Source organism: Cicer arietinum, chromosome 6 (assembly GCF_000331145.2).
Source record: "Cicer arietinum cultivar CDC Frontier isolate Library 1 chromosome 6, Cicar.CDCFrontier_v2.0, whole genome shotgun sequence".
NCBI classification, from domain to species: domain Eukaryota; kingdom Viridiplantae; phylum Streptophyta; class Magnoliopsida; order Fabales; family Fabaceae; genus Cicer; species Cicer arietinum.
In genome coordinates this window covers 5527263-5549094 of record NC_021165.2, presented here as the reverse complement: position 1 = coordinate 5549094, position 21832 = coordinate 5527263, and the positions used below count along the sequence as shown (strand labels likewise).

Sequence of the window (21832 nt, the reverse complement as noted above, 5' to 3'; positions counted from 1 at the left end):
GAGGTGTAATTTCATGGATGAAGGAATGAATTGCAAGATCCAAGGGTTCGGCGAGGAGGGAAGTGAAATAATTGGTTTTGTGAAGGAGATGAAAAGGTGTGAGCTAAGAAGAGAGTAGGAGGATTATTAGTCTTCGATTTGATTGCTTTGCGAATATTTAGTTGTTTATTAATCTTTCTCTGACTCCACGAATGAGGCCTCTCAACCCACGTGTTCTATTCAATCAAACCAAACCAAAACATTTAAATGCTGCAGTGCACGGCACACTTTTTCTTTTTCTTTATGAACTCCAAAGCTCAACCAACTTTTCTATTTTATTAATTTAAATTCAAATTTATTAAAAATATAAAAGATAAATATATGGAGATACTCACATCATGCAATTTAATAATGCAAAACGGAGTTTGCATTAATTATTTTACTAATAGTACTATATCTTTATTTAATTTGTATTTTTTCTAAAATTAATAATAAATATTATAATAAAAATATTAACTAATATCTCTTTTAAAAGATATAATTATAAAATCAATATCAATTATCATAAAACGAAAGTATAATATTACTATTAAAATTTTTAATTTCAATTGTATGATATTATCTTCTTAAAAATGAAATTGTACTTTTCAGAAAAAGAGAACGAAACTTATTAAAAATTGTATAATTAGTATTTTAAAATTATAAAAATAATATTTTTTTCTTGAAAATTATTTTTTGGTTATTTAAATGACATTTAGAAAAAAAAATATATAAAAGTAAGAATAATTAATACCAGAATGTGTTAAGTCAATTAATTGTTCCAACACAAATCTCACAATTCACATAACAACCGTTGGTTTCAACTTATATGATTTGCCTTTTCAATAATGAGAACAATTTATGTAAGTGGTTAGTGGATAATTAAGTGTTTCTTTGATGAAGTTATATATCATCTTATACGAAGTTAGTATATGTTTAAGAAGTTAGTTTTTAGAAAGTTAGTAGACCTAAATTTGTAACTTCATTTTATATTTTTCCAAACACACATTTAACATATATACTATATTGAGCGAGGCGTCTTTAATCTGATTTTATTAATGAATATTTTATAAAAAAATTAAAAATTATATAGATCCAAAACTATTAAAATTGCAACTGAATTAAAACATATAATATTATAATAACCACTTCTATCATACAAATCTCCATTAATATTTTATTATGTTCACATGATTACTCAAATAAATAAATAAATTATTTTAAAATAAATAATAAATTCTACTATAATTAATTAAGTGATGTATTGAGTTTAAATTCTGGCAAAACATTCAAATTTATTATATTGTATTAGAAATAAGTAGGTCGTTTTCATCATTTTAAAAGTTAAAATACATTTTTCATTTAATAAATATTCCAACGCAATCCTTTGTAAAAAAAAAATGTTACTAGTATTTTCATTGATCTTGAGTATATATGTGCAACAATGGTGAAATTTGCACCTTTGCATGTCCAATATGTTTTTTAAATAATAATTTAGTTTCATTTGTTTTTTTTTATAAAAATGTGTATTTCAGATCTATGATATAGATAGAAAAAAAATAGATTAATTACTGTATATATTGAAAGTGTAAAATTATACATACATTAAACTGAAATCTGATAACATTTTGTTATATCAATTCTTAAATTATTTACACGATGAGATTCCAATGTATGTATAAAGAAATTTTACTCAAACAGTACATAACATTAAATCATATGAGAAACATGATACATCATTTGTTTTTCACAAAAAAAAAAAACTAATAATCACTATTGTTTTTAAAACACCGTTTTTTTTGTTTATTTATGTACTATATAAACTTATTTTCCTAACAAAACAAAGGTAAAAAGTTTTTAAGTTACACACATCCAAACTTGTTTTTTTTTTTTGAAAGATTAATTTTGTCAATTTAAAATCAATGTGTCTGGCGAGTTTTTTCACTTCTCTTATAAAAAATAAAAATTCAAATAAAAAAGACTCAATTTTAAAAATAATACATGATAGAGCATTGAAAAAAGGAAAAGAAAATAAATTGAAAGAGCATACTAAACAACTTTGAGTGAATCAAATGACATATCAATGACATATTACGAGATTTCCACATTAATGGCTTACCTCTGTTTCAATCAGTTAACTACTTCTAAAATACTAACCTTTTAAGGTTATCTCCAACTAAAAAACCAAAATATGTAAACGATGTTTTACTCAATTTATATTTAGGAACTCAACGACATTCCCTAACCAAAACCAACTCACATTAATTCACACCAACAAACGAAAATAAACTTGAAGACTAAATATCACCAACTCAAAAAGAAGAGATTCACCTTTATCGCACAAATATTGGCCCAGTCTTTCTCTGTTACAATCAAAGTATTGTATGCAAATTTCAAATGTGTAGTGCAAAAATCAAGATAATGCCCTTCCTAAAAACTACAATATGCACCCAATTGAAATGATTAATTTAGTAACGCATTCAATTATTCAGCAACAATAAAAAATAGAATAGATTCTCTAACATAGATCACGATCCAAATAAAATTCATTAGTAAGACTACCATTAATTAGAACAGACGTAAGACGTAGTGGTTGTGCTACAACATTCAAACATCTTTCAAAAAAAATATATTTTTGTTATCACATGATCAAGATGCCCTCATTCTATTGAGTTATTGACTTACTCAAAATAAACCTTAAATAAAATAAAATCATTATTTTTCTTTTTTGCTTCATCAACCACTTCCTTTGCTATCAAGACACCATCCAATATTTGCCTACCCTTGCCAAAGGCAAATTGAGTTTATGAAATCACCTGACTAATAGCCATTTTCATTCTATTTGCCAACACCTTCAATAATACTTTATACATACATCCTATCAATAAAATTGGTCTAAAATCATTCACCTTTTGCATATTTTCCTTCTTGGTTATAAATACAATGAAGTGCAATTAAAACCACACACTAATCTTCCACAATCCCAAATTGTTTGTTTCACCTCCTCCTCTAAAAGAACTTCAACCAATCTTCTCGCTTTGATATAATTGATTTCACAACTCTTATATATGAAGCCTAACTATTAATTAATTTTGAGATTAATTGAGTGACTCATGTTGAACTTTGAGTCATTATAGCTCAACGTGAGTCCTTTAGTTGCAAATTAAAGCCAATAGAGAGATCCTAAAGCCATTTGAGATGTTGTAGATACTTATAGCTAATTTGACAAGTTCCACAACTTCTTAATACAATGAATAAGCATGTCAATACCTTCATAGCTTAATCTGTGAAGCAAAGATAAAAGTTTTTGCATATTAAACACATAATGTTCAAGTTAGATTGATCTGTAAGGGTTCCACTGGCTCAAATCCCAAACCTGCAATAGTTTCATTAATTTACAGATCACATAAGTTGGTCCTCTTAAACATGGTTGAAACAATCTTTTGAGGAGCCGTGTAACTTACCAAAGAAAGCATATTGATTTTGTACTTTTGTTTGCTGACACCAGAGCAAATAAATGAAGCATGCCATGTTGACATGAAGGCTAACAAATATATTTTTGACAATCCGAGGAAAAACCCAAAAGTTACTTTTATGAGTGCAGATATCATAACATTTATATATTCAAATATTGCTTTAGAAAGCAACTAATAATTCAAATAGATAATTTGTTAGCTTAAGTTAGATCAGCAGGTTGAAAGACATTCAAGAAGTTGTGATTTGTGTACATTAAAGTTGCAGGCCTGCAGTTAATCGACTAGAAATAATGTGTATAACTAAAACTTATTTGAAACTTTATTTCCAGATCTTATAAGAGCTCTTTTTTCTTACTGAAATTAAATTATGAATGTATAAGGTCGTAGTCTCGAGAGTGGATTTGGTTGAAAATGCCCCTAAAATATTTCTATTACACTGTTTATATTAAAGTAGACGTGTATTTAAATTAGGCACTGCTCAGTTGCTCTTGACTGTTTTTGTAATCAATATATCTCCCTCTTGGCATATGTGTGGATTCACACGTTTAAAATATTGTTTTTATTTTTTCAATTGTATATTTATTTTATTATTTTTTAAATTGTATATTTATTTTATTTTAATAAGAGATTTCTAAAATGAATTATTGTCTTATAGATAAAATTAAATATTAATTAATAAATATGTATTTTTATAAATAATGAAAATAATTGTTTTAATATTTTGATTGATTCTAAAAATATAAATAATTATTTTATTTCAAACATTTTCTACTTTATATTAAAAAAAATTAACATAATTTTTTTAAAATAAAAAAAAATATTTTTACAAACTAAACAAACCATAAGTTTTCATTTGCAAATAATATATAAAAACAAAAATAAAATTTTTACACTTTTGTTTACATAATTATATTATGTTTACTTCGTAGAACTTCTAAATTAAAAATTGTAGAAAGAAAGCGAGTTTTTTTCATAGGTAAATATTAAATTATATTATGTTAATTTTTGTTGTTATTGAATTTTAAATAATTTAATTTTGAAAATAATTTTTAATTAATATTATAAAGTTGAGTGGCGTTCTTTTTAACATATTTTATATTATTGTCCAAAATAGTGCAAGAAATACAATAACTACCACGTCTCTAAAGTAATTATGTACTTGAGTGGTATCGTGGAGAAAAAAAAAAACACGAAATAACTAATTCTTTTAGTAATAAAAAATAACACACTAAGAGCATCTACAACGGGAGTGAAAATGAGTTCGTCCGTCAGCGTGTAATTACTTAACTTCCAGTTTTTTGTGGGTTCACCGTTGGAGTTGTGCCAAGGTGTCATCACGGTACTGTTAGGAAGGAACGGTGCTTCAAAGCAGTTATCTTTTTTTTCTACCTTTTATTAATTTATTAATAATAATAAATTTATCATTTTTTATTAATTTATAGCCATTAACTTCTTTTTAATTTATTAAATAATAATAATTTTGTAACCATTAGCTTTTTTGTAGTTAATATATAACCGTTAGCCTTTTTTTTTTCCCCTTTAATTACGATTGTTAGCTCATTAATAGAAACAATTTGTTACTCATATTTTTTCTTCACAATTTTTGTTGCAGAAGTTTGTTAAAGTTTTTATTAAAATTTTAAATTAAAATAATGTATAATAATATTAATTAGAATATTTAAATCAATAGTTTAAGTTATAATAAAACTAAATATTAATGTATACATTAAAGTAATGGAATATAATATAATTTTTTAAAAGTTAAACCGTAAAAAACGAATGAGTTGATTTAGGGTGATGTGGCATAGTAGAACTTTCATGTTGAGTTCACCGTTGGAGTAGAAAACTAGTGAATTGCTTCAAGATGATGTGGCACAGTGGACCCCATCTAAAGAACCCATTTTGAGTTCACCGATGCTCTAATTAATCTAAGTGAATTTTCACAATATTAAATAATCCTATGATACTTCCACCCTATAAATATTATTAGTTTCAATTCAACATTATCTCCAAAAGTTTTCGAGATCAACGCTTTGGACGTAAATTGGGAAAACAAGTTTAATCATCATCATAAGTAAATAAAGAACACAACGATAAGCAGGTTTGGAAAAGAAGCTAGAGTTTGAGTTATAATGTAAGGCACCAAATTAGGCGTGCCTTTAAAACAAAAAGGTATTGTTTATTCCTGATCCACCCATTTTTATTTTTATTATTATTATTATCCGGCTTAAAATATTTGCCATTTGTTTCCGCCTTGCTTTTAAGATGCCAAAAAATGCAGCTTAGTGAAAATTATAGAGTAATGGGTTTTGCAATGCAATGCTCAAGCTATGGCTATTCTTTCTGTGTCCCTCATCGATTCGCCCCAATTTCTCTCCAAGGTGAGTCAGTTACAACGAACTCCTTCAATTCTTTTATGTTTTACCGGAACATCACCATTCATTAGTTAGTTAGTTACTGCATTGATTCATTCTGATGAATTTCCTTTTCCAGCTTTCCACCAGTGGAACGGATTCAAGAGCCAACGAAATAATCAGATTACTGCACTTTGTGCTGCCGACGACCGAAACTCCAACCTCGCTTCTCACAGGAAAAGGTCTTCCTTATTATTATTAGCTATCAATTCCCCCTTTTCATCCGATTATAAATATGATTACTGTTTTAATTTCGTGTAGAAAAATTGTGGAGCACATTTGTCTGCTCAAAGCAAAAGATGATTTATCTGAACACGATGAGAACGACATGCTTGATTATTTATACACAACTCAGTATCAAATGGGTGGTATTGTTGCTATTTCATTAGGTAAATGTAAATGCTATGTTAGTTTGCTATTTGTTATAAACTATACACAGCATCATATATTTCTTTACATGCTATGAAATACGAGCATCAGACACAACATTGACTGAATTTAAGAAAATTAAAGTGAATGAATGCAACCACATGCGTCGCGGTTGGTGTCCAACATCAACATGTATCGAATTAGCACATGTTCAACACTAAATAAATACACCTTTAACCTGAAGTGTCTGCTGCTATGTAGTTTATATGTCTAGCATTGCTTAACTATATATAGTTTTATATATTTATTTTTTGAAGGGGAACTTTTTCATATGATGATGAGTTGATGACCTTGATGCTCCTGCAGGGCGAGTTTCTTCTCCGAATCCTGATCGAATTACTCATGCTCTGTATATGCGGTTTCAGAGGAAGGAAAACCTTGAAAAGTTCTATGAGAATTCCTTTTACTTGAAGGTTATCGAGGACCACGTTATGACTTACTGCCATGTATGCACCAACATGTAAACACCGATTCTCTGTTCCTTTTTTTTTTTTTTGTTACTATTGAGTTAACCTCCTCATGAACGTTTTAACTTGGCTCTTAATTGTTTAGGGATTAATTAATGTTGATTACGAATCTGAAGTTGATGATGACATGCTTTCTATATTTCGCAAAGGAGAGGTTGGTATTAATTTAATTAATTTTCCTTAATTTTCCGGATCTATAAATTCCATGGTTCATCAAGTATCAATGCCCAATTCATATTTGGTAATAACTAATAACCTAGCGGCAGTAGATTCTATGTTCATTACCAATTGTGAATTAAAATGAACATAATATGTCTTATATTTTATATTCTAACAGTAAATTTTTTTGGGGGGTGGGGCTCTGGACTCTGGGGTGCATCAAATGATTTTTTTTTGTCAGGAGTTCAGCCATGGAGTGGAGTTTGTTCTTTTGTTATCATTTAATGAAGGTGCCTTAGGTAACCAGGAGGAACATGCACTGGTCTCTCTGGCAACAGTGCTGTTGGAATCTCCTTCCTTGATAGTACAATTTACAAAAGGTATGTTTTCAGTTGTAACGACATTTATTCAGACGTTGCCTTGTGTTAGTTGTGTTGTAACACAACCTTGTAGCATGGTTTGTTGGCACATCAACCGTTAGTTTTATTGACAAAAGGATTGTATGAATAAAATCCTTTCCACTATGTTTTGATTTTCTCCTTGGGTTATTAATTTTAATTGCCAGGTTTTAATTTCAATCAAAGTTCTAAGGAGTATACTCATGGAGTAGTGATACGATTTCGATCAGGTGATCTCAATCTCACGGTTTGTTACATCTGATTTTCTTTGACCTTGGCTGTGTTGACCGATTCTGGTACATGGTGGTATGTTCTGCAGTTGAGGCATTTGAGATACTTATACACAGCAAAGAGTACAAGGATGTAAGGAATTGAATTTATTGTTTCTTAAAATTTAGACATTGTGCTTGGGTTGGGTTGTTATTGTTATACAACTTTTGGTGTTAGCTAGCTTGTATTTAAATTTCAGATATTCACCTTCTTGTCACATTTAAATGGAAAACAATTCTAAATGTTTTCAGTAAACAATATAATACAGAATTTTTGATTGGGGATCATGCTGTAACTTTCTCTTGGTAAATGACAAAATTCTAATATGTTAGCTGATTCTTTCATTTTTTTACCAAGAGATTTTTCATTTATTTATATTAACGTATTAAATGAACTTCCTAATGAGATAAATTGAAATATAATTTGCTAGAGATATAAATATATTATATTTTACAAAACTGAATGGATACCACCGTGTGACTATATCTTGATGAGAACAAGCACAGCAAGAATCTAAACTAAACTATATTTGGACATCGAAAACAGGTATGGATATCTAAGTTCCAGCCAATTGTCCAGAAATCACTGTCTCTTCATTTCTTGGTTGATCCAGTGGGAACTGAGATTATGTAGTGAGGATAATTTATGTAAGTTTTTACATTTAACTTGCCTATATTCTAGTGACAGACATATTTCTCACGTTTTATTCCAAATCCTTGCCAGTTTTGAACAAGAAATTTGACTTGGTTTCCTGTTCTTTTTAGGAACAAGGATGAAGGTTATTTCCTGCTTTATATTTGCACTCACATGTTCTTTTTCCATGAATTGAGGCCAACATTCTGAAATGGGGCCATAGGAAAGTTCTTTATGCTTATTTGTATTTTCTTAAAGCTCAGTGTGTCTGGACCTACTACTATCTGTATCCTGCTTCTGGTAAAATATTGCTGTGTTAGTGTCAAAGTCAAACCTGCAAGGTACTCTATTTTCCCCTGAAAATTATTCACACACCTAACATAGTGTAGCCTTATCAATATAATTTACGTTCGGAAATTTAGAAAAACAAGCTTTATTTTTTTTTGGGCAAATGTCTGCAATACTTCATATCTAATATTTCTATTGGATCAAGTACAGTTTCTTTGAATCTGGAAGGCTAGTATCTTGATTCTCTCAAACTTTTTAAATTCTACATCTTATCTAGGAAACTAAACTACTTTATACTAGAAGCCTGCAAAAACTTGTATAAATTGATAAGCAGCTGATTGCTAGATAGTTGATCAGTTATGAAGGGGGTTTGGACCCCCTGGAACATCTCGTAGAGAAACGCCATAAATTGGGTGGACATCTTTTGTGTTAGGTCCCTGTTGTGTCCTTGTATTGAAATGCAATGATATTGAGAATTGCCGAAAAGAGCTTCTCTTTTCTGTTTGCTTGATTTCTCTACTCATCCATCGTGTGGCCTTGCTGGAACTCGAGAACTGGCTAGTCATCAGTATGGTCATTATGATCAGAAGGGAGAGTCTTGAATATTGAACTGCCATGATTTCTGTTTTGTGAGAGACTGAAATTTTTTAAATAACACAGATGAAAAGAGAAGGGGACGAATTTGGTTTGTTCCCTTATGCAGGAAAGTTTATCACCCTTTAATATGAGTTAGAGAAGCTGTAGCATAGATAGAGCCAAAACTAAATAAATTTTAGTGAAATGGCAAAAGTGCCCATTGATCATAGATAGGTTTGCACTTGCAGCCAAATCATTTAACTTAACTAGTGGACAATTCATAGAGATTAAGCAGTTGTGCTTGTTTTGACTCAGTTGTAGAAGTCCAGTATTTTGATTTTAGGCCATTTTGTTGGAATTTCACTCAAATGATTCAAATAGCTTTAAGAATAGTTGGGAGAAGTAGATACTGCTGAATTAAATTTGAGTCTCATTAAAATTAAGATTTTTAATAATACTGTCCAAGGTAGCAAGAGTCCTCTTCCGTCCTTTTAGCTGTGGTGGAGTGCCAACTTAAAACACTCCTTGAAAAATGATGAGACCCTTGACTTTTCTATCAATCAGTTCTATTATGTGTTTATGTTTATGTACATACTATGAATCTTACGTGTCTGAACAACCAATTTTAGAGCATGATGTAAGTAATATAAATAGTTAATAAATAAACCCATAATTGATATTAGATACACATAATTAATCATGAATGTGTTGAAATATCAACTTTTTATTTTTCTCTTTACTCTACTCATTTTAAAAGAGTCAAATCTAGAGGCTCTATATAGGTGTGGGATAATTATTGTTGTGACTTGGGTGAGCTTATGTAGATACTGATTCACCAATGTTAAAAATGATTTTATCACCTGAAAGTTAAGTGTATGTGATCTCTTCATATGTTACTCTTGATAGAGAACAAAAAGATAAAAGTTCAAATCAAATTTATGAATGTTTATGAAAAGAGATACACAATTTTTTAATATGTCTTCTGAAATTTTGAGTGGACTCCAACTCGCTTTCGTAGATATTTTGACCCTAGATCCAAATTGCAAGTGATGCTGGTTCATGTTGAGTCGGGTGTTGTTTTTCTTAATAATTTTTAACAATACTAACTTTGACTATTTAAAAAAAAATCGAACGTTTTTCCTCATGTATCTGCATCTAGTCTATTAACTGATGATATTCAGATATGATCTTCAACCTCGAGTAATGCCAATTTATGGTTACTTATTATTATTATTCCTATCAACCTGCGCTAAAATAATTGACTGATACAAATCGATGTGACTTAATAAGCTCAATTACCAATTGTTGGAGAATGAGGTCCCTTGCTAATAAGTCCAAGAAAATGGATTTTTCTTTATCTCCCTTCGTTTCTAAAAATGAGTGTTATTTAAGTTTTTCATACACAATGAGAAAAATATTTAATGAATGAGTTTAGTAAATTTTCAAAATACTAACTTTTATTAACTATTGGAATAAGAACATAATAGAGTACTGCTGTACACTAGTATAATAAGTTAGTCATAATATACACTTAATTTCGGAGTATGTTCGGTCCCAAAAAAAAAAATTAGGAGTCAATTTAAAAAATATTATCTGTCTTGCAACTTCAACATTAATTTGGAATGTACATCTATGGGATAGATATACATATTCTATATCTATTTTGTTTTCGTCTTGTTTATTAAACTTCAAAAGATCCAAGTTGATAAGCTCACCACGTTGCTATTTTATTGAAAAGCAGTCAGACAGCCACTTGCTCATATTAGAGTGGTGCAAAATCGTGAATTTGATAATTTTGCTTACATTGCGGGGTTTGAAAAAATTAAATACTCAATAAATACAAAATGCCAAACTTAAATGTTGATATTTGACAAAAGGAAAATGCTAATTAACTATTCATATGTAGAAATAATTCTTTGCAGCCTCTACAGTAAAAAAATTCCATTTTTGATATCCTTTGAGAGTATCTACAATGGTGCTTTCCGATTTAAGTTTTTAAGTAAGTTTAGCATATACACATCAATTATTTGATAATTTTTTAATCAGAATTCTTAATAAGCATTGTTCACTTTAAACCGACACTTCAAAAAAATTACTAAATGGATCCCACTAACAACTCTTATAATTACATTTCTAACAATATTAATTTATTTTAATATAAGCATCCATAGCCACTCTTCTCTAAAAACACCAATGTTTTTTATTCTACAATAGAGATGTCTATTTGACATAGTGCTTAATTGGAGAAACACCTCCACTTTGAATGTTCTAATACGGGCTATTAAGGTACATGTTAACATGATCATCGACAAAAAGACTCCCTAAAATGCTTTTACTTATCTGATTTAAAAGAGTAGATTAACCTTCCCCAAAAAAAATGAGTAACTGATCATTTTGAAATTACAAAATACAATTTAATTTCTCAAATTTTTAAAATATATCAATTTAATTCCTTTTGCAGAAAAAAAATTTTAATTCCTTGGATTGTGATTCGATATAATAAATATTTTTCCGTTAACTTTTTTTTCTTCATTTAATTAGTGTCCTAAAAAATTTGTCAGCATTATTTTATCTTTTATTTTTATTATTTCTCACGTAATTTTAAAAGAAATTTTAATATTTTTATTTTTATTTTTCTGTAGATTAAATAATAAATATCACTACAAACTGACAAAGACACAGTTGCAAAGTCTCGGATTCAAACTCAAAATATGATGTCTAATTTAACAATATCAACATTTTACTATTTTTATTATTTTATCAATTATATCTTTATATTCTACTAATTAATCAATAAAAGAGGTAATTTTCTAGAATTATCAAATTAAATAAATAAAAGATACATTAAGAATTTAACGAATAATTTTAGTATTATAAGAAGATAATTATATTATCTTGTCAAAAAATATAATTATGTTTACCGTAATCTTTTGGTCAATATTATTTAGACAAAGTTTTGAATCAAATTAAAATTAGTTTTTCCTCATTACTATAATGATATCTCAACATCAAGCTCGTAATTCTTGCATCTTGCTGGCTGAGTTTGGTATTTGCATTGCATCACAATGGGGCCCCAATTTGACTTTCTAATTAGTAAGCGGACCCAACATCATCACAGTATGGTCACAATTATACGATGGTTGCTTATTTGTCCTGTAATTGTACTTGATTGTTCATCTATTATCCGTATTTGTCCTTCACTATCCAATATATTATTGGAAGTTAGGATCTGATAGTGTACATTATTGAAAACTAGAATTTGATAAAAAAAAAAAACTGAAAAATTAACAAATATAGAGGCTGGATGAACAACTACCTGATTGTCTATGTCAAAGTCTCTTTCGTGCAAGACAATACAATGTACAACTAGAACTAACATTAAAACATATTCTTAGTATTCATTTTATTTTCTGGCGTTGATGTTGACAAGCTCTATTTCGGAGAAAATTTTCATTCTAGCAATATTTAACATTGTATATGGGTACTGCTGGTATAGATATTCAATTAAAATTTAGAAGATATATAATTATATGTATTTATTCACTCACTAGATACCCACAAGAACTTGAGCTCAAATTCCGCTGCAAATATATATAAATGTTTAGATGAGATGGTTTAATATCGAATCAGTTAAATTAGTAGTATTGAGTTTAAAAAGTTTGAATGTAATTCTAAAATGCAAGGTTAAGACTTTTTGGAACCAATTTTCCCAGACTTTTAATTATGATCCATATAACACCCATAACATTAAGCATGAGATTGCTTTGAATTTAAGTGTGTTTTTGGAGTGTGATAGACAAAATTAAGCTAAACCTTCATAATTTTACCAATTTCAATGTGAAATCAAACATATACAGATGTGAAACATAATTAACATATTTCATTGTGAACAATTTTGTACCAAAGAAGGCTCCAATCTTAAGCAGAACTTTATGATTTGCGTATTTGACAAGGTATCTGGAAGCGATTCATCAAAGGGGCGTCAAATTTTGAATTGTTAAGTCAAGACAACTCTATGCCTAGGCTATTTTTTTTTTTTTTAAATGTTGATTTTTCTTTGGTTGCAGAGTTAGTTACTAAAGTCGAACACTGGGAACCCGTTAGGATACAGGCCACAAGTGATTCTAAGAGATTCTCAACAGTCATTAGCAAGTCCTTTTTGAATTTACAAGTTCTGTTTGTATAAATTTAATCTAGGATTTAATTTTTAGCTTTTGATTCTCTAAAGAAACTTATTCCAACAGCTTGTGTATTCTCAATTTATATAAAACTTCCTGGAGGAACATATAAGTATCATCCAATTCCAAAAATAAATTAGCAGTATTCAGAAGCAACTTTTTGCATTAGAAGATGCAACAGATATTTTTCAATTTCTTCTTTTCTTTTTTTTAATGTACAAGGAAGAGCTATCTACGAATTCTAATGCCAGGAATGTCTTTCAAACCCATTTTTAGTGCAGTTTTTCGAAAGAGAGAAGGCGGCCTTGGTAAACCAATTGATTCAGAAAACCGGTTTGCCAGCTCAGCTACTGTGGTCTTTTCCCTCCCAATTTCCCTGATGGAGTTATAATAACCAAGCCAGGCATGATAAGCTGCTTCTTTGATGTCATTATCAATCTTTGCCATGGATTGCTCAATCTGCAAAAATATATAACATAAATAACTATGGATGTTCCAGATAGCAGCTATGACGAAGTCAGAAAAATATACCTTAAGTTGTTCCTTTGGATCTATATCTGGTGAGGGGAATTTCTCTAGAGGGAGATCTTTGATCTCATTTAAAAAATACTCTTCCCATGGTGCAATCAACAATATGCCTTCCCCATCTTTACCTTCTCGTCCTGTTCTTCCAAGACGATGTATATATTGTTCACGGTCTGAAGGAATTCCCACCTGGATTTAAATAAATTGTTCAAAATAGAATTATTGGCTACTCATGAAATTGTCTCAAAAATCCATGTTCTATTTGACAGTTTTAGCAAGAAATAATTCTGCCCTGTAAGCAACTCTGTAGCAGAAGTAGTTTATTTACCTCTATCACCCAAAACGAAATAAAAATTTATAATTACAAGACTGAAAATTAACAAGGAACACATACCATGTACAGAAAAATATGAGTGGAAATACATTAAAAGATTGAACAATATACCTGTATGACTAAAGTAACATCAGGATAATTCATTCCACGTGATGAAACATCAGAAGAGACAAGAATCATTTCTTTGGATTCCTTAAACTCATCTGATACACGAGTCCGATACAGCTGAGGTTTTCGAGAATGTATCTCCTTAACATTCAGTTTCATTTCTCGAAGAAGGTGATATGTGAGTGATGTCACCATCCCAGTTATACAGAAAACAATAACCTGAATGCAAATCTACCAGTTAAAACCATACATTGAATAACAAAGCAATTGAAATTCCAAAACAGCAAATGTATTAAACCTTATAATCAGGTGTTTGCGAGATATGCTCTTTCAAAATATGATGTACTATTTGAAAGTGTGATTCATGTGGAGCGATAAGATAAGTTTGCTTCACCTGTGATGCCAAACAAAAATAAGCATTAGTGCCTATCACTAGAAATTTTTGATGAAATTATTAAGATACAATCATTTTAAAAGAAATATACAAGAATTTTAAGAATAAGAATAAACAAATTGTATAGCCTAAGGATCTAGAAATTGGATATGTACTTTCTTTGGTAACTATTAGAGTCTGACAATAGTTACTGCAACTTACCTGAACAGGAGTTTCCACGCAACCCATTCCAACTGTATCAACATATTTGTGTTCCCTTTTCAAAACAAGTTGCGATATTCGACGGACCTGCATATATTTTAAAGGGTTAGTTATGTTGTTGATTGAATACTGAAGCAACACAGACGTGCCTGTTAAGAACCTTCAGTCAAAAACTATCAACACTTAAAAACCCTAACCTAACCTCCTTTGGCATGGTTGCAGAAAACAGCAAGGATTGCCTTTGCCGGGGCAAACAATCAACAATTTTTTCTATATCCTTTCGAAACCCAAGGTCCAATAAATGATCAGCTTCGTCAAGTACAAGCATCTGCATGCCCATCAATCGTAAAGATATTCCAGACTTATTCTCAATATGATCCAGCAACCTACCAGGTGTAGCAACAAGCATCTGAAACATTTAATACAAGAAATACAAAATCATTAAGCGTTGCTAGCATGGTGATTTTTCCATACATGATAACCTACATATCCTTCTTCCCCTCCTACCCCCACCCAAAAAGCATTAGCCTAACACTTGATCATAAACCACAGGCTAGGAAACATAAGTTTAGTTACAACACAAAAACCTGGCATGGATCTGATTCAAGGCGTTTTTGGTCAACTTTAAATCGTACACCTCCAACTAGAGTCTGCACTCCAATGCCATCATGATATTTCAGCAAAACCTTTGCTTCAGCAGCAATTTGACTAGCAAGTTCTCTGGTAGGGCATAGAATAAGAACAAATATTGGTGGTGCACGGTGAGAGGTATTGCTACTCATAGCTTTCAAAACTGTTTCAATAGCAGGAAGCTGTTTGCATTTAGCAACATTTGATAGAAAGAATCAAAACAAGATGCAGTGCAGTAAACGAACAAGGGTGTACCAAAAAAGCTGCAGTTTTTCCAGTGCCAGTTTTAGCCTTGACCATAACATCCACACCTGCAATGCAACATCAAAATAGACTCTAATAGCCATATTAAAAGAATTGGAGAAATGTAATAACAAGTAAAGTAGCAAAATAAAAGACTCAAATTGGATGCAAAAAACATTTGGATTGAGAAAAAGAATTGTAATGCAACAACTTTAACGGTGTGCATCTTTTGTAAGATTATCAAGTGTAAATGATAAATAGAAATTGAATTGCAAGATTGAAAGATGCCCAAAACATACCCTCAAGGCAAATAGGGAGGCTAATCTCTTGAACCCGGGTCATATGAATGTAACCAGCTGAAGAAAGTGCTTTGATTGTCAATGGCGATATAGCGCACTCGTCAAATCTATGCAAACAAAGCACCCAAATCACAGATTGCAACCATGCTACTCCACAAAAACATTAATCAAAGAAAACATACACATTCATCTCAATCTCTACACACTTTCACTATAACTAAATGTTAACCAATCATCAATACTTACATACTAGGTTTAACTCAAATAGAAAATCAACACACAAAGTAAAAGAGACCATTTCTATTGCATCAAACAAATAGTAATAATACCTTGTCTGGCTAAGAATGTTCTTCTGTTCGTCTCCTTGATTATCCTCATTCTGACTCAACTTCTTCTTATTAAGCTCATACTTAATCAACTCAACCTGCTCCGAAAAATCAGTTTCATCGTTATAAGGCTTAGGCATCACTCTCCTCTCCCTCTTCACATCATATTTACCCAAAGAAGCAATACTACCCATATTGGAATAGTAACCCTGATTCTTAGATTCCACTTCATCCTCACTCTCACTCTCAGTTGAAGAACCATTGTTCCTCCAAATTCTACGCTTTTCTGGCTTTTCTTTGCTAACATGGTTCCGATTAGTCAAACCCCTAACCTTAGAAACAGAACAGTAAGCCCTAATTTGCGAATAATTAGTCAAATCCCTAACCTCAGGAAAAGAGCGGTAATCCCTAATTTGCGAATAATTAGTCAAATTTCGATTGGAAGGTTGGCGTACGAGTTTGGGCAAATCATGTTGCGGTGAGATTTGGGCTTGTGTTTGGGTTTGGGTTTGGGTTTGGGCTACTGGACCGTCGAGGTCATTCCAAAGATCTTGAGCACCTTCTTTCATGAAACGATCGGCGAGGGCTTTGATGTGTTCTTGAGGGGAAATAGGGTTATGAGTGGAAGAAGAGGATGAAGAAGGTGGTGAGAGAGTGGAACGAATGTGTGAACGAATGCGTGCTTGGTAGAGTTGTTTCTCTTGTTCGAGAAGCTTTCGTTGTTTCTCTTCGGCGCGTTTTTCGTGCATTCGTTTCCATTTCCATTTGCTTACGCCGCCGGGGAATGTACGAGGACCGCCTCCCATGTTACGGATGAGTCTTAGGTTAAATGCTGTCAATTCGTAAGATGCTTTTCGACCTTCCATGATCATCCATCCCCACATCTTTGTTTCTGTTCTGTTCTATTGTGTTGTGTTGGAGGAGATAACAGAAGGAAGGGTTTTAGTTAGGGTTTAGTGTGTTTAACAGAAACAGGGTTTCACTGTAGGGGACTGTTTTACAATATATTAATATTTTTGCTTTTTATTTATTTATAAATTGTATTTAAATATGAACTTTTTTTTTCCCAACTATGCTACAAGACTTTCTTTTCCCAACTTCCCAAACTTCCTTTTTGGGTGAAAATTTGTGTGCACCAAAGCTCACTTTCTTCTCCAACTCCCTAACACAATTCCTTTTCAAAACGAGCTAACCCCTCTTCTTGTGCATGATCTCAAAGAGCTGCATTTGGAACAGTAGCTGTAGTTTCGTGTCTGGTGACGATCATTAGCTTTCAAGAATAACTTTTGTTTCACAACGATCATTGTAAGAGGGAGAGGGAGTGGGGTTATGGGTTGTCTTTGGAAGAACCTTTTTGTATAATTTTCTAATTTATTCAATTCTTTTTGCAATATAAATGCTTCCTAGATTGATTCTTAACTTGGGTATGTCAACTCTTTCTTTTTATTGTTATTTTTCGGTGTATTGCTTTCATGACACGAATACATGATAAAAATGCAGCCTTCACCTTTTAGTGAAATTTTTTTTGTTTTTTTTTCATGTGGAAAAAGTAATGATTTTTTTAGATCAATGAGGTTGGATTTGTTGATTTTGAGTTTTAAATAAATCATGTCATGATAAAGTTTGGTACTTCTGAATTTTCTCTGCTCATGAAATCAATAGTAACATTTAATATATCACCCATTCAAGTAAGATCTGGTGATCAGGAAGAATATACAAGTCATCATCACACTCAGGGATCCTAAAACTTAGCTGCAGACACTGATCTCTGTTTGTTTTCCTCTTCAAACAAATTTCAAAAGAATTTTGTGGATGCTTTCCGTTGCCTTCAACCCTTAGATTGGCGCCTAGCCGCATTTCGTCTCGCACAGCATCCCACAAAGTATATAATAGACTGTTGCACAAAATAAAAGTCACTGGAATTAATCCAAATCTGAAGAGAGGGTATTGAATAAATGATTATTGAAATAAATTTTTAAGATTTTGTTTTACCCATCTCTTCATAGATAGGTCTAAATAACACCTAGATACCCACTATTTTATAAAAATAAGGGTGAGTGTCATTTAAATATGAACTTGCATCTCTTAGAGTAGCTGCACGATGCAACAGCTGTGGGAACTTACCACTTTAACCATTCCCACAGCACAAGTGGTGTACCATGCAATTGCTGTAGGGGATCCATATTTCATACACAGTTTTGAACCTAAATTGTTTATTGAAGGACACAATATATTGGAACTAGGTGGATTGAAGAACTTCTCCTGATTGTTGTCAACTATGATGATCTTACAAAGAGGCAATACTGACTTACCAAAATAGCAAATAAAACAACATTAAATATTGCAACAACTCTCCACTCAGTTTTCATATATTGAGCCACGCCGGCCCTGGAACCAACATTGAGAAAAAACACAATGGCAGTGAGACAATGTACTATTCTAGAAAAACATAAATTGAACATGGACAACCAGGAGAAGAGATTCTCTTCACCAATCAAAAAGAAGTGAAAGGCTCCATTACTCTGCGTATACAAACCTAATTAATGTCACCAGTTCTAGAAATGTGTTTTATACACTCAAAAGCACAGTAATGGAGCTCTATATTTCTTTTTAGAAATGGAGAAGATCCATAACCGACAATAAGGCATGCTTACTTGCAAGAATCACAATCATAGCATTTGACGGCCCGAGAATTTTTGTACCGCTTGCAGTCATTGTTAGGGCTAACCGGATGAAAGGTCAAGTCATAGTAGGATGCGTTTACAGCAGGATATCCACATCTAAGTTAAAAATAATCCCACAAATAAGAATTTCAGAGACTTGCACTGAGTTTCTTATCTGAAAAATAAACTATGTTCTAAATTGAAATAAACTCGAGCAATTATAATAGATAAGAAAATTTGTGGGAATGAGAGAACCGAAATTTCCGAAAAAAGGAGAACCTACTCAGAAGGTGGTCGGCAGCAGCCAGCCTCAATTGGGGTCAATTTAGCTAATTTATATTGTTTGTAAGTCTGCATAACAGGAAAATTGGAAAGGGGTAAATAACACTTTTGAATTATGAGTGTAGAAAATAATAGAATTCAATTCTGAGAAATAGTATAAGGTCACACACCTTATATTTTTTCGATAGGTTATTGCAGCCTTCAGTTTTAACCAGACAAACCCGCAATCGCTCCCAGTTATGAGAATTGTTTAACTAAAACAGGAAAAAAGAAAGTCAAGGAAATGTAAGCCGAAGTTTCGTTGTGCACCGTCATTTCTCTATGCTGTTGATAATAGTCTTACTTCTTTGAGAAACCAAGAGCTATAATCTTGAAGTTGATACTCCTTGTACCTAAGCATATAACAAGGCTTTCATTTATTGAATCACACTATGTTCTCAAGAACTTTTACAAAAAAGAAAAAAACATTAACCAGATATTCCTTGTTATCATCTCAAATATGAAAGAAGCATAATAATGTTTACATGAATGAAATAATTGATTCCTTACCTCAAGCCAGTCACACTATGGCCTGATCCATTATTAGTCACAATGAATCTGACACAATGGAAGAAGATTACATAAAGATCCAAACAAGTATCCAAAATTAAAGCAGACAATTGAAAAGATTATCAAATTAGTAACAATTTGTTTGATAAATATGTATTCACCACTTTTTCTAACTTTGGTTATGTAGATATTAAATTTAAATTAAATAGAATAAACCCTCAACTTGGTCATTTAAGGATTAAGGTATCACCATGTTAGTGTTTTGAAGATTTTTATCACCAAACTAGTCCCTTAAAAATTAAAGCATCCACATATTAGTTAAGTGTTTTTCACCAAATTAGTGTCTCAAAGATACACAAACTAAATTTGTTGATACTAATTAGTTCTCGTCACATTTTTCCATTGCATTTTAGTTAAATTAACTTACTAAATCAAATTCAATTCATGAAAAAATCAAAATCAATTTATGAATCCATGGCAGAGGCAATAAGCAGTTACATGAAATGATAATGTAGAAAGCGGAGAAAACTATCAACAAACTTGCACACTTACACTAATACCGTGAAGACCAGGATCCCAACCAAAATGAAGAACAGCATGATCAGATACTGCAAAAGTGCAATGTCAAGGAGGATTCCGTAAATCCAAAATTTATTTAACCTCCTCAACTTCTTTAGGGTTTGTGTTAAACATAAAATTTGAAAAGGATACAAGCCATAGCAATATGGAGCTTCTTTTCACGGCACCCAAAAAACCAACTACGGATCTGTACAAAAACAAAAACATGATAGAATAGAAGACAATAGAGTAACAGAAAAGATTAAAAAGAAAAGAAAGCACCAAAATCATAAAGAATTAAGAAACTAACATTAAGAAAATAACTCCTCCAATGCTTAGCACAGGTATAGTGAGAGACTTTCTGCAGGCATCATGACGAGTGCTCATCCACACCCCAAATATTATCACAACCATAGCCAAAACCTACACAAAATTGAATATTATCAACACAGCTATATAGTACCAACACTTCAAATTGAAGACATGTCACGTGTCCAACACGGTGACACATGTGTATGGTTTCTTTCAATCACTTCTATTTTCTCAAACTATTATCGGTGTTAGGGCTGTGCTAGCACAATATCAACAAAACCCCTAAAAATGCTTGAGTCTTGCCTGGAAAATAAAATTTAATTTAAGTAAAGTTAGGTGTTAAAAATCATAGTTTTGAGTAAGTTAAAGTGTAAACTAAAATGGGTATGCAAAAAACAAAAACAGCAAATGGAAAATGGAACAAAAACCCAAATGATATTTGATTCACTCACTGGTTTTGAAATTTTGAGGCATTCCAAGTGTTTAGAGAATAGTGATAGTAAAAATGGTAGTATAGGGAGTTTAAGAGAAAATGCAACTCAAAATTGACTGAAATAAAATAAAAAAACAAAACAAAAAGTAAGTGTAGAAAGGAGAGAAATGGATTACCATGGTTAGAAAGTTGATCCATCTAGTAACGAAGGTGCTTGTTCCCATCCCCATTTTTGGAAAGAATTAGAATGTTTTTGTTATTGTTATTGTGAGATAAGGAAGCAGAAAGAGTTTGATAGAGACGCACAAGCATCATACATGCTCAGTATGTAAACTCACAAGCCAAAGAAACAAAACCCAACACCCTACGACACGACATCCTATGCAACACCGAATACAAGTACTAAAGTAACCCAACAAAAACCTCTCTTTTTTCTCTCAACAACTATAACCTGTCTTTAATGTTAATATATACTTACATTGTATTTATTTTAATGCTCTTATTTCAGTTTTCCATAAATTTCTTTAAAATAACTAATTTTGTTAATTTTAATAATAAGGTGATTTTTATTTACAATTAATTACAAAATTTGATGAATAAATATATGTTAATGAAAAAATAATTAATATTATATAATGATAAATAATTTGATACAGTAAATGACAAGTA

At 31.2% G+C, this 21832-nt stretch overlaps 3 protein-coding genes across 5 annotated transcripts; 1 reads left to right on the top strand and 2 right to left on the bottom strand.

The window, feature by feature from the left end:
- Positions 1–5519: 5519 nt before the first annotated feature.
- LOC101511684 (stress-response A/B barrel domain-containing protein UP3) lies at positions 5520–8772 on the top strand. The gene is made up of 11 exons (XM_004503699.4): positions 5520–5666; positions 5760–5875; positions 5988–6090; positions 6170–6297; positions 6644–6783; positions 6890–6958; positions 7205–7343; positions 7529–7591; positions 7681–7724; positions 8178–8278; positions 8396–8772. The coding sequence occupies exons 2-10, from the start codon at positions 5770–5772 to the stop codon at positions 8262–8264; spliced, it is 879 nt and encodes a 292-aa protein (XP_004503756.1). The 5' UTR covers positions 5520–5666; positions 5760–5769; the 3' UTR covers positions 8265–8278; positions 8396–8772.
- Positions 8773–13360: 4588 nt separating this feature from the next.
- On the bottom strand, positions 13361–17827 carry LOC101512225 (probable DEAD-box ATP-dependent RNA helicase 48). Its single transcript, XM_004503700.4, has 10 exons — positions 16370–17827; positions 16041–16147; positions 15754–15809; positions 15456–15680; positions 15071–15277; positions 14869–14955; positions 14572–14667; positions 14277–14492; positions 13838–14020; positions 13361–13765 (listed from the first exon to the last, which is right to left on the bottom strand). Exons 1-10 carry the CDS (start codon positions 17248–17250, stop codon positions 13535–13537), a joined length of 2289 nt encoding a protein of 762 aa, XP_004503757.1. The 5' UTR covers positions 17251–17827; the 3' UTR covers positions 13361–13534.
- A 150-nt stretch (positions 17828–17977) lies between these two features.
- Positions 17978–21608, bottom strand: LOC101512550 (tetraspanin-10). 3 transcript variants are annotated; one of them, XM_004503701.4, is made up of 11 exons: positions 21340–21605; positions 20729–20841; positions 20572–20626; positions 20413–20468; positions 19861–19908; positions 19655–19703; positions 19482–19565; positions 19313–19380; positions 19021–19146; positions 18679–18754; positions 17978–18260 (listed from the first exon to the last, which is right to left on the bottom strand). In XM_004503701.4, the coding sequence occupies exons 1-11, from the start codon at positions 21391–21393 to the stop codon at positions 18195–18197; spliced, it is 795 nt and encodes a 264-aa protein (XP_004503758.1). In that variant the 5' UTR covers positions 21394–21605; the 3' UTR covers positions 17978–18194. The 3 variants fall into 3 exon arrangements, with proteins under 3 accessions (XP_004503758.1, XP_027191677.1, XP_073225923.1); XM_027335876.2 differs by lacking the exon at positions 18679–18754 and having other exon boundaries at positions 21340–21608; XM_073369822.1 differs by lacking the exons at positions 18679–18754; positions 19021–19146 and having other exon boundaries at positions 21340–21608.
- Between the last annotated feature and the right edge of the window lie 224 nt (positions 21609–21832).

What these genes read in the sequence shown, in the direction of transcription:
- LOC101511684 (XM_004503699.4), top strand. Translation starts at nt 5,770, where the DNA reads ATGCAGCTTAGTGAAAATTATAGAGTAATGGGTTTTGCAATGCAATGC. An exon ending in CTCGCTTCTCACAGGAAAAG is followed by an intron (nt 6,091 to 6,169) that starts GTCTTCCTTATT and finishes AATTTCGTGTAG; the next exon opens with AAAAATTGTGGAGCACATTT. An exon ending in AGTGATACGATTTCGATCAG is followed by an intron (nt 7,592 to 7,680) that starts GTGATCTCAATC and finishes TATGTTCTGCAG; the next exon opens with TTGAGGCATTTGAGATACTT.
- LOC101512550 (XM_027335876.2), bottom strand. Translation starts at nt 21,393, where the DNA reads ATGGGGATGGGAACAAGCACCTTCGTTACTAGATGGATCAACTTTCTA. An exon ending in GGATCAACTTTCTAACCATG is followed by an intron (nt 20,842 to 21,339) that starts GTAATCCATTTC and finishes AATTTTGTGTAG; the next exon opens with GTTTTGGCTATGGTTGTGAT. An exon ending in CTGGTCTTCACGGTATTAGT is followed by an intron (nt 19,909 to 20,412) that starts GTAAGTGTGCAA and finishes CCATTGTGTCAG; the next exon opens with ATTCATTGTGACTAATAATG.
- LOC101512225 (XM_004503700.4), bottom strand. Translation starts at nt 17,250, where the DNA reads ATGTGGGGATGGATGATCATGGAAGGTCGAAAAGCATCTTACGAATTG. An exon ending in AACATTCTTAGCCAGACAAG is followed by an intron (nt 16,148 to 16,369) that starts GTATTATTACTA and finishes TTGTTTGCATAG; the next exon opens with ATTTGACGAGTGCGCTATAT. An exon ending in GCGTGGAAACTCCTGTTCAG is followed by an intron (nt 14,668 to 14,868) that starts GTAAGTTGCAGT and finishes TTGGCATCACAG; the next exon opens with GTGAAGCAAACTTATCTTAT.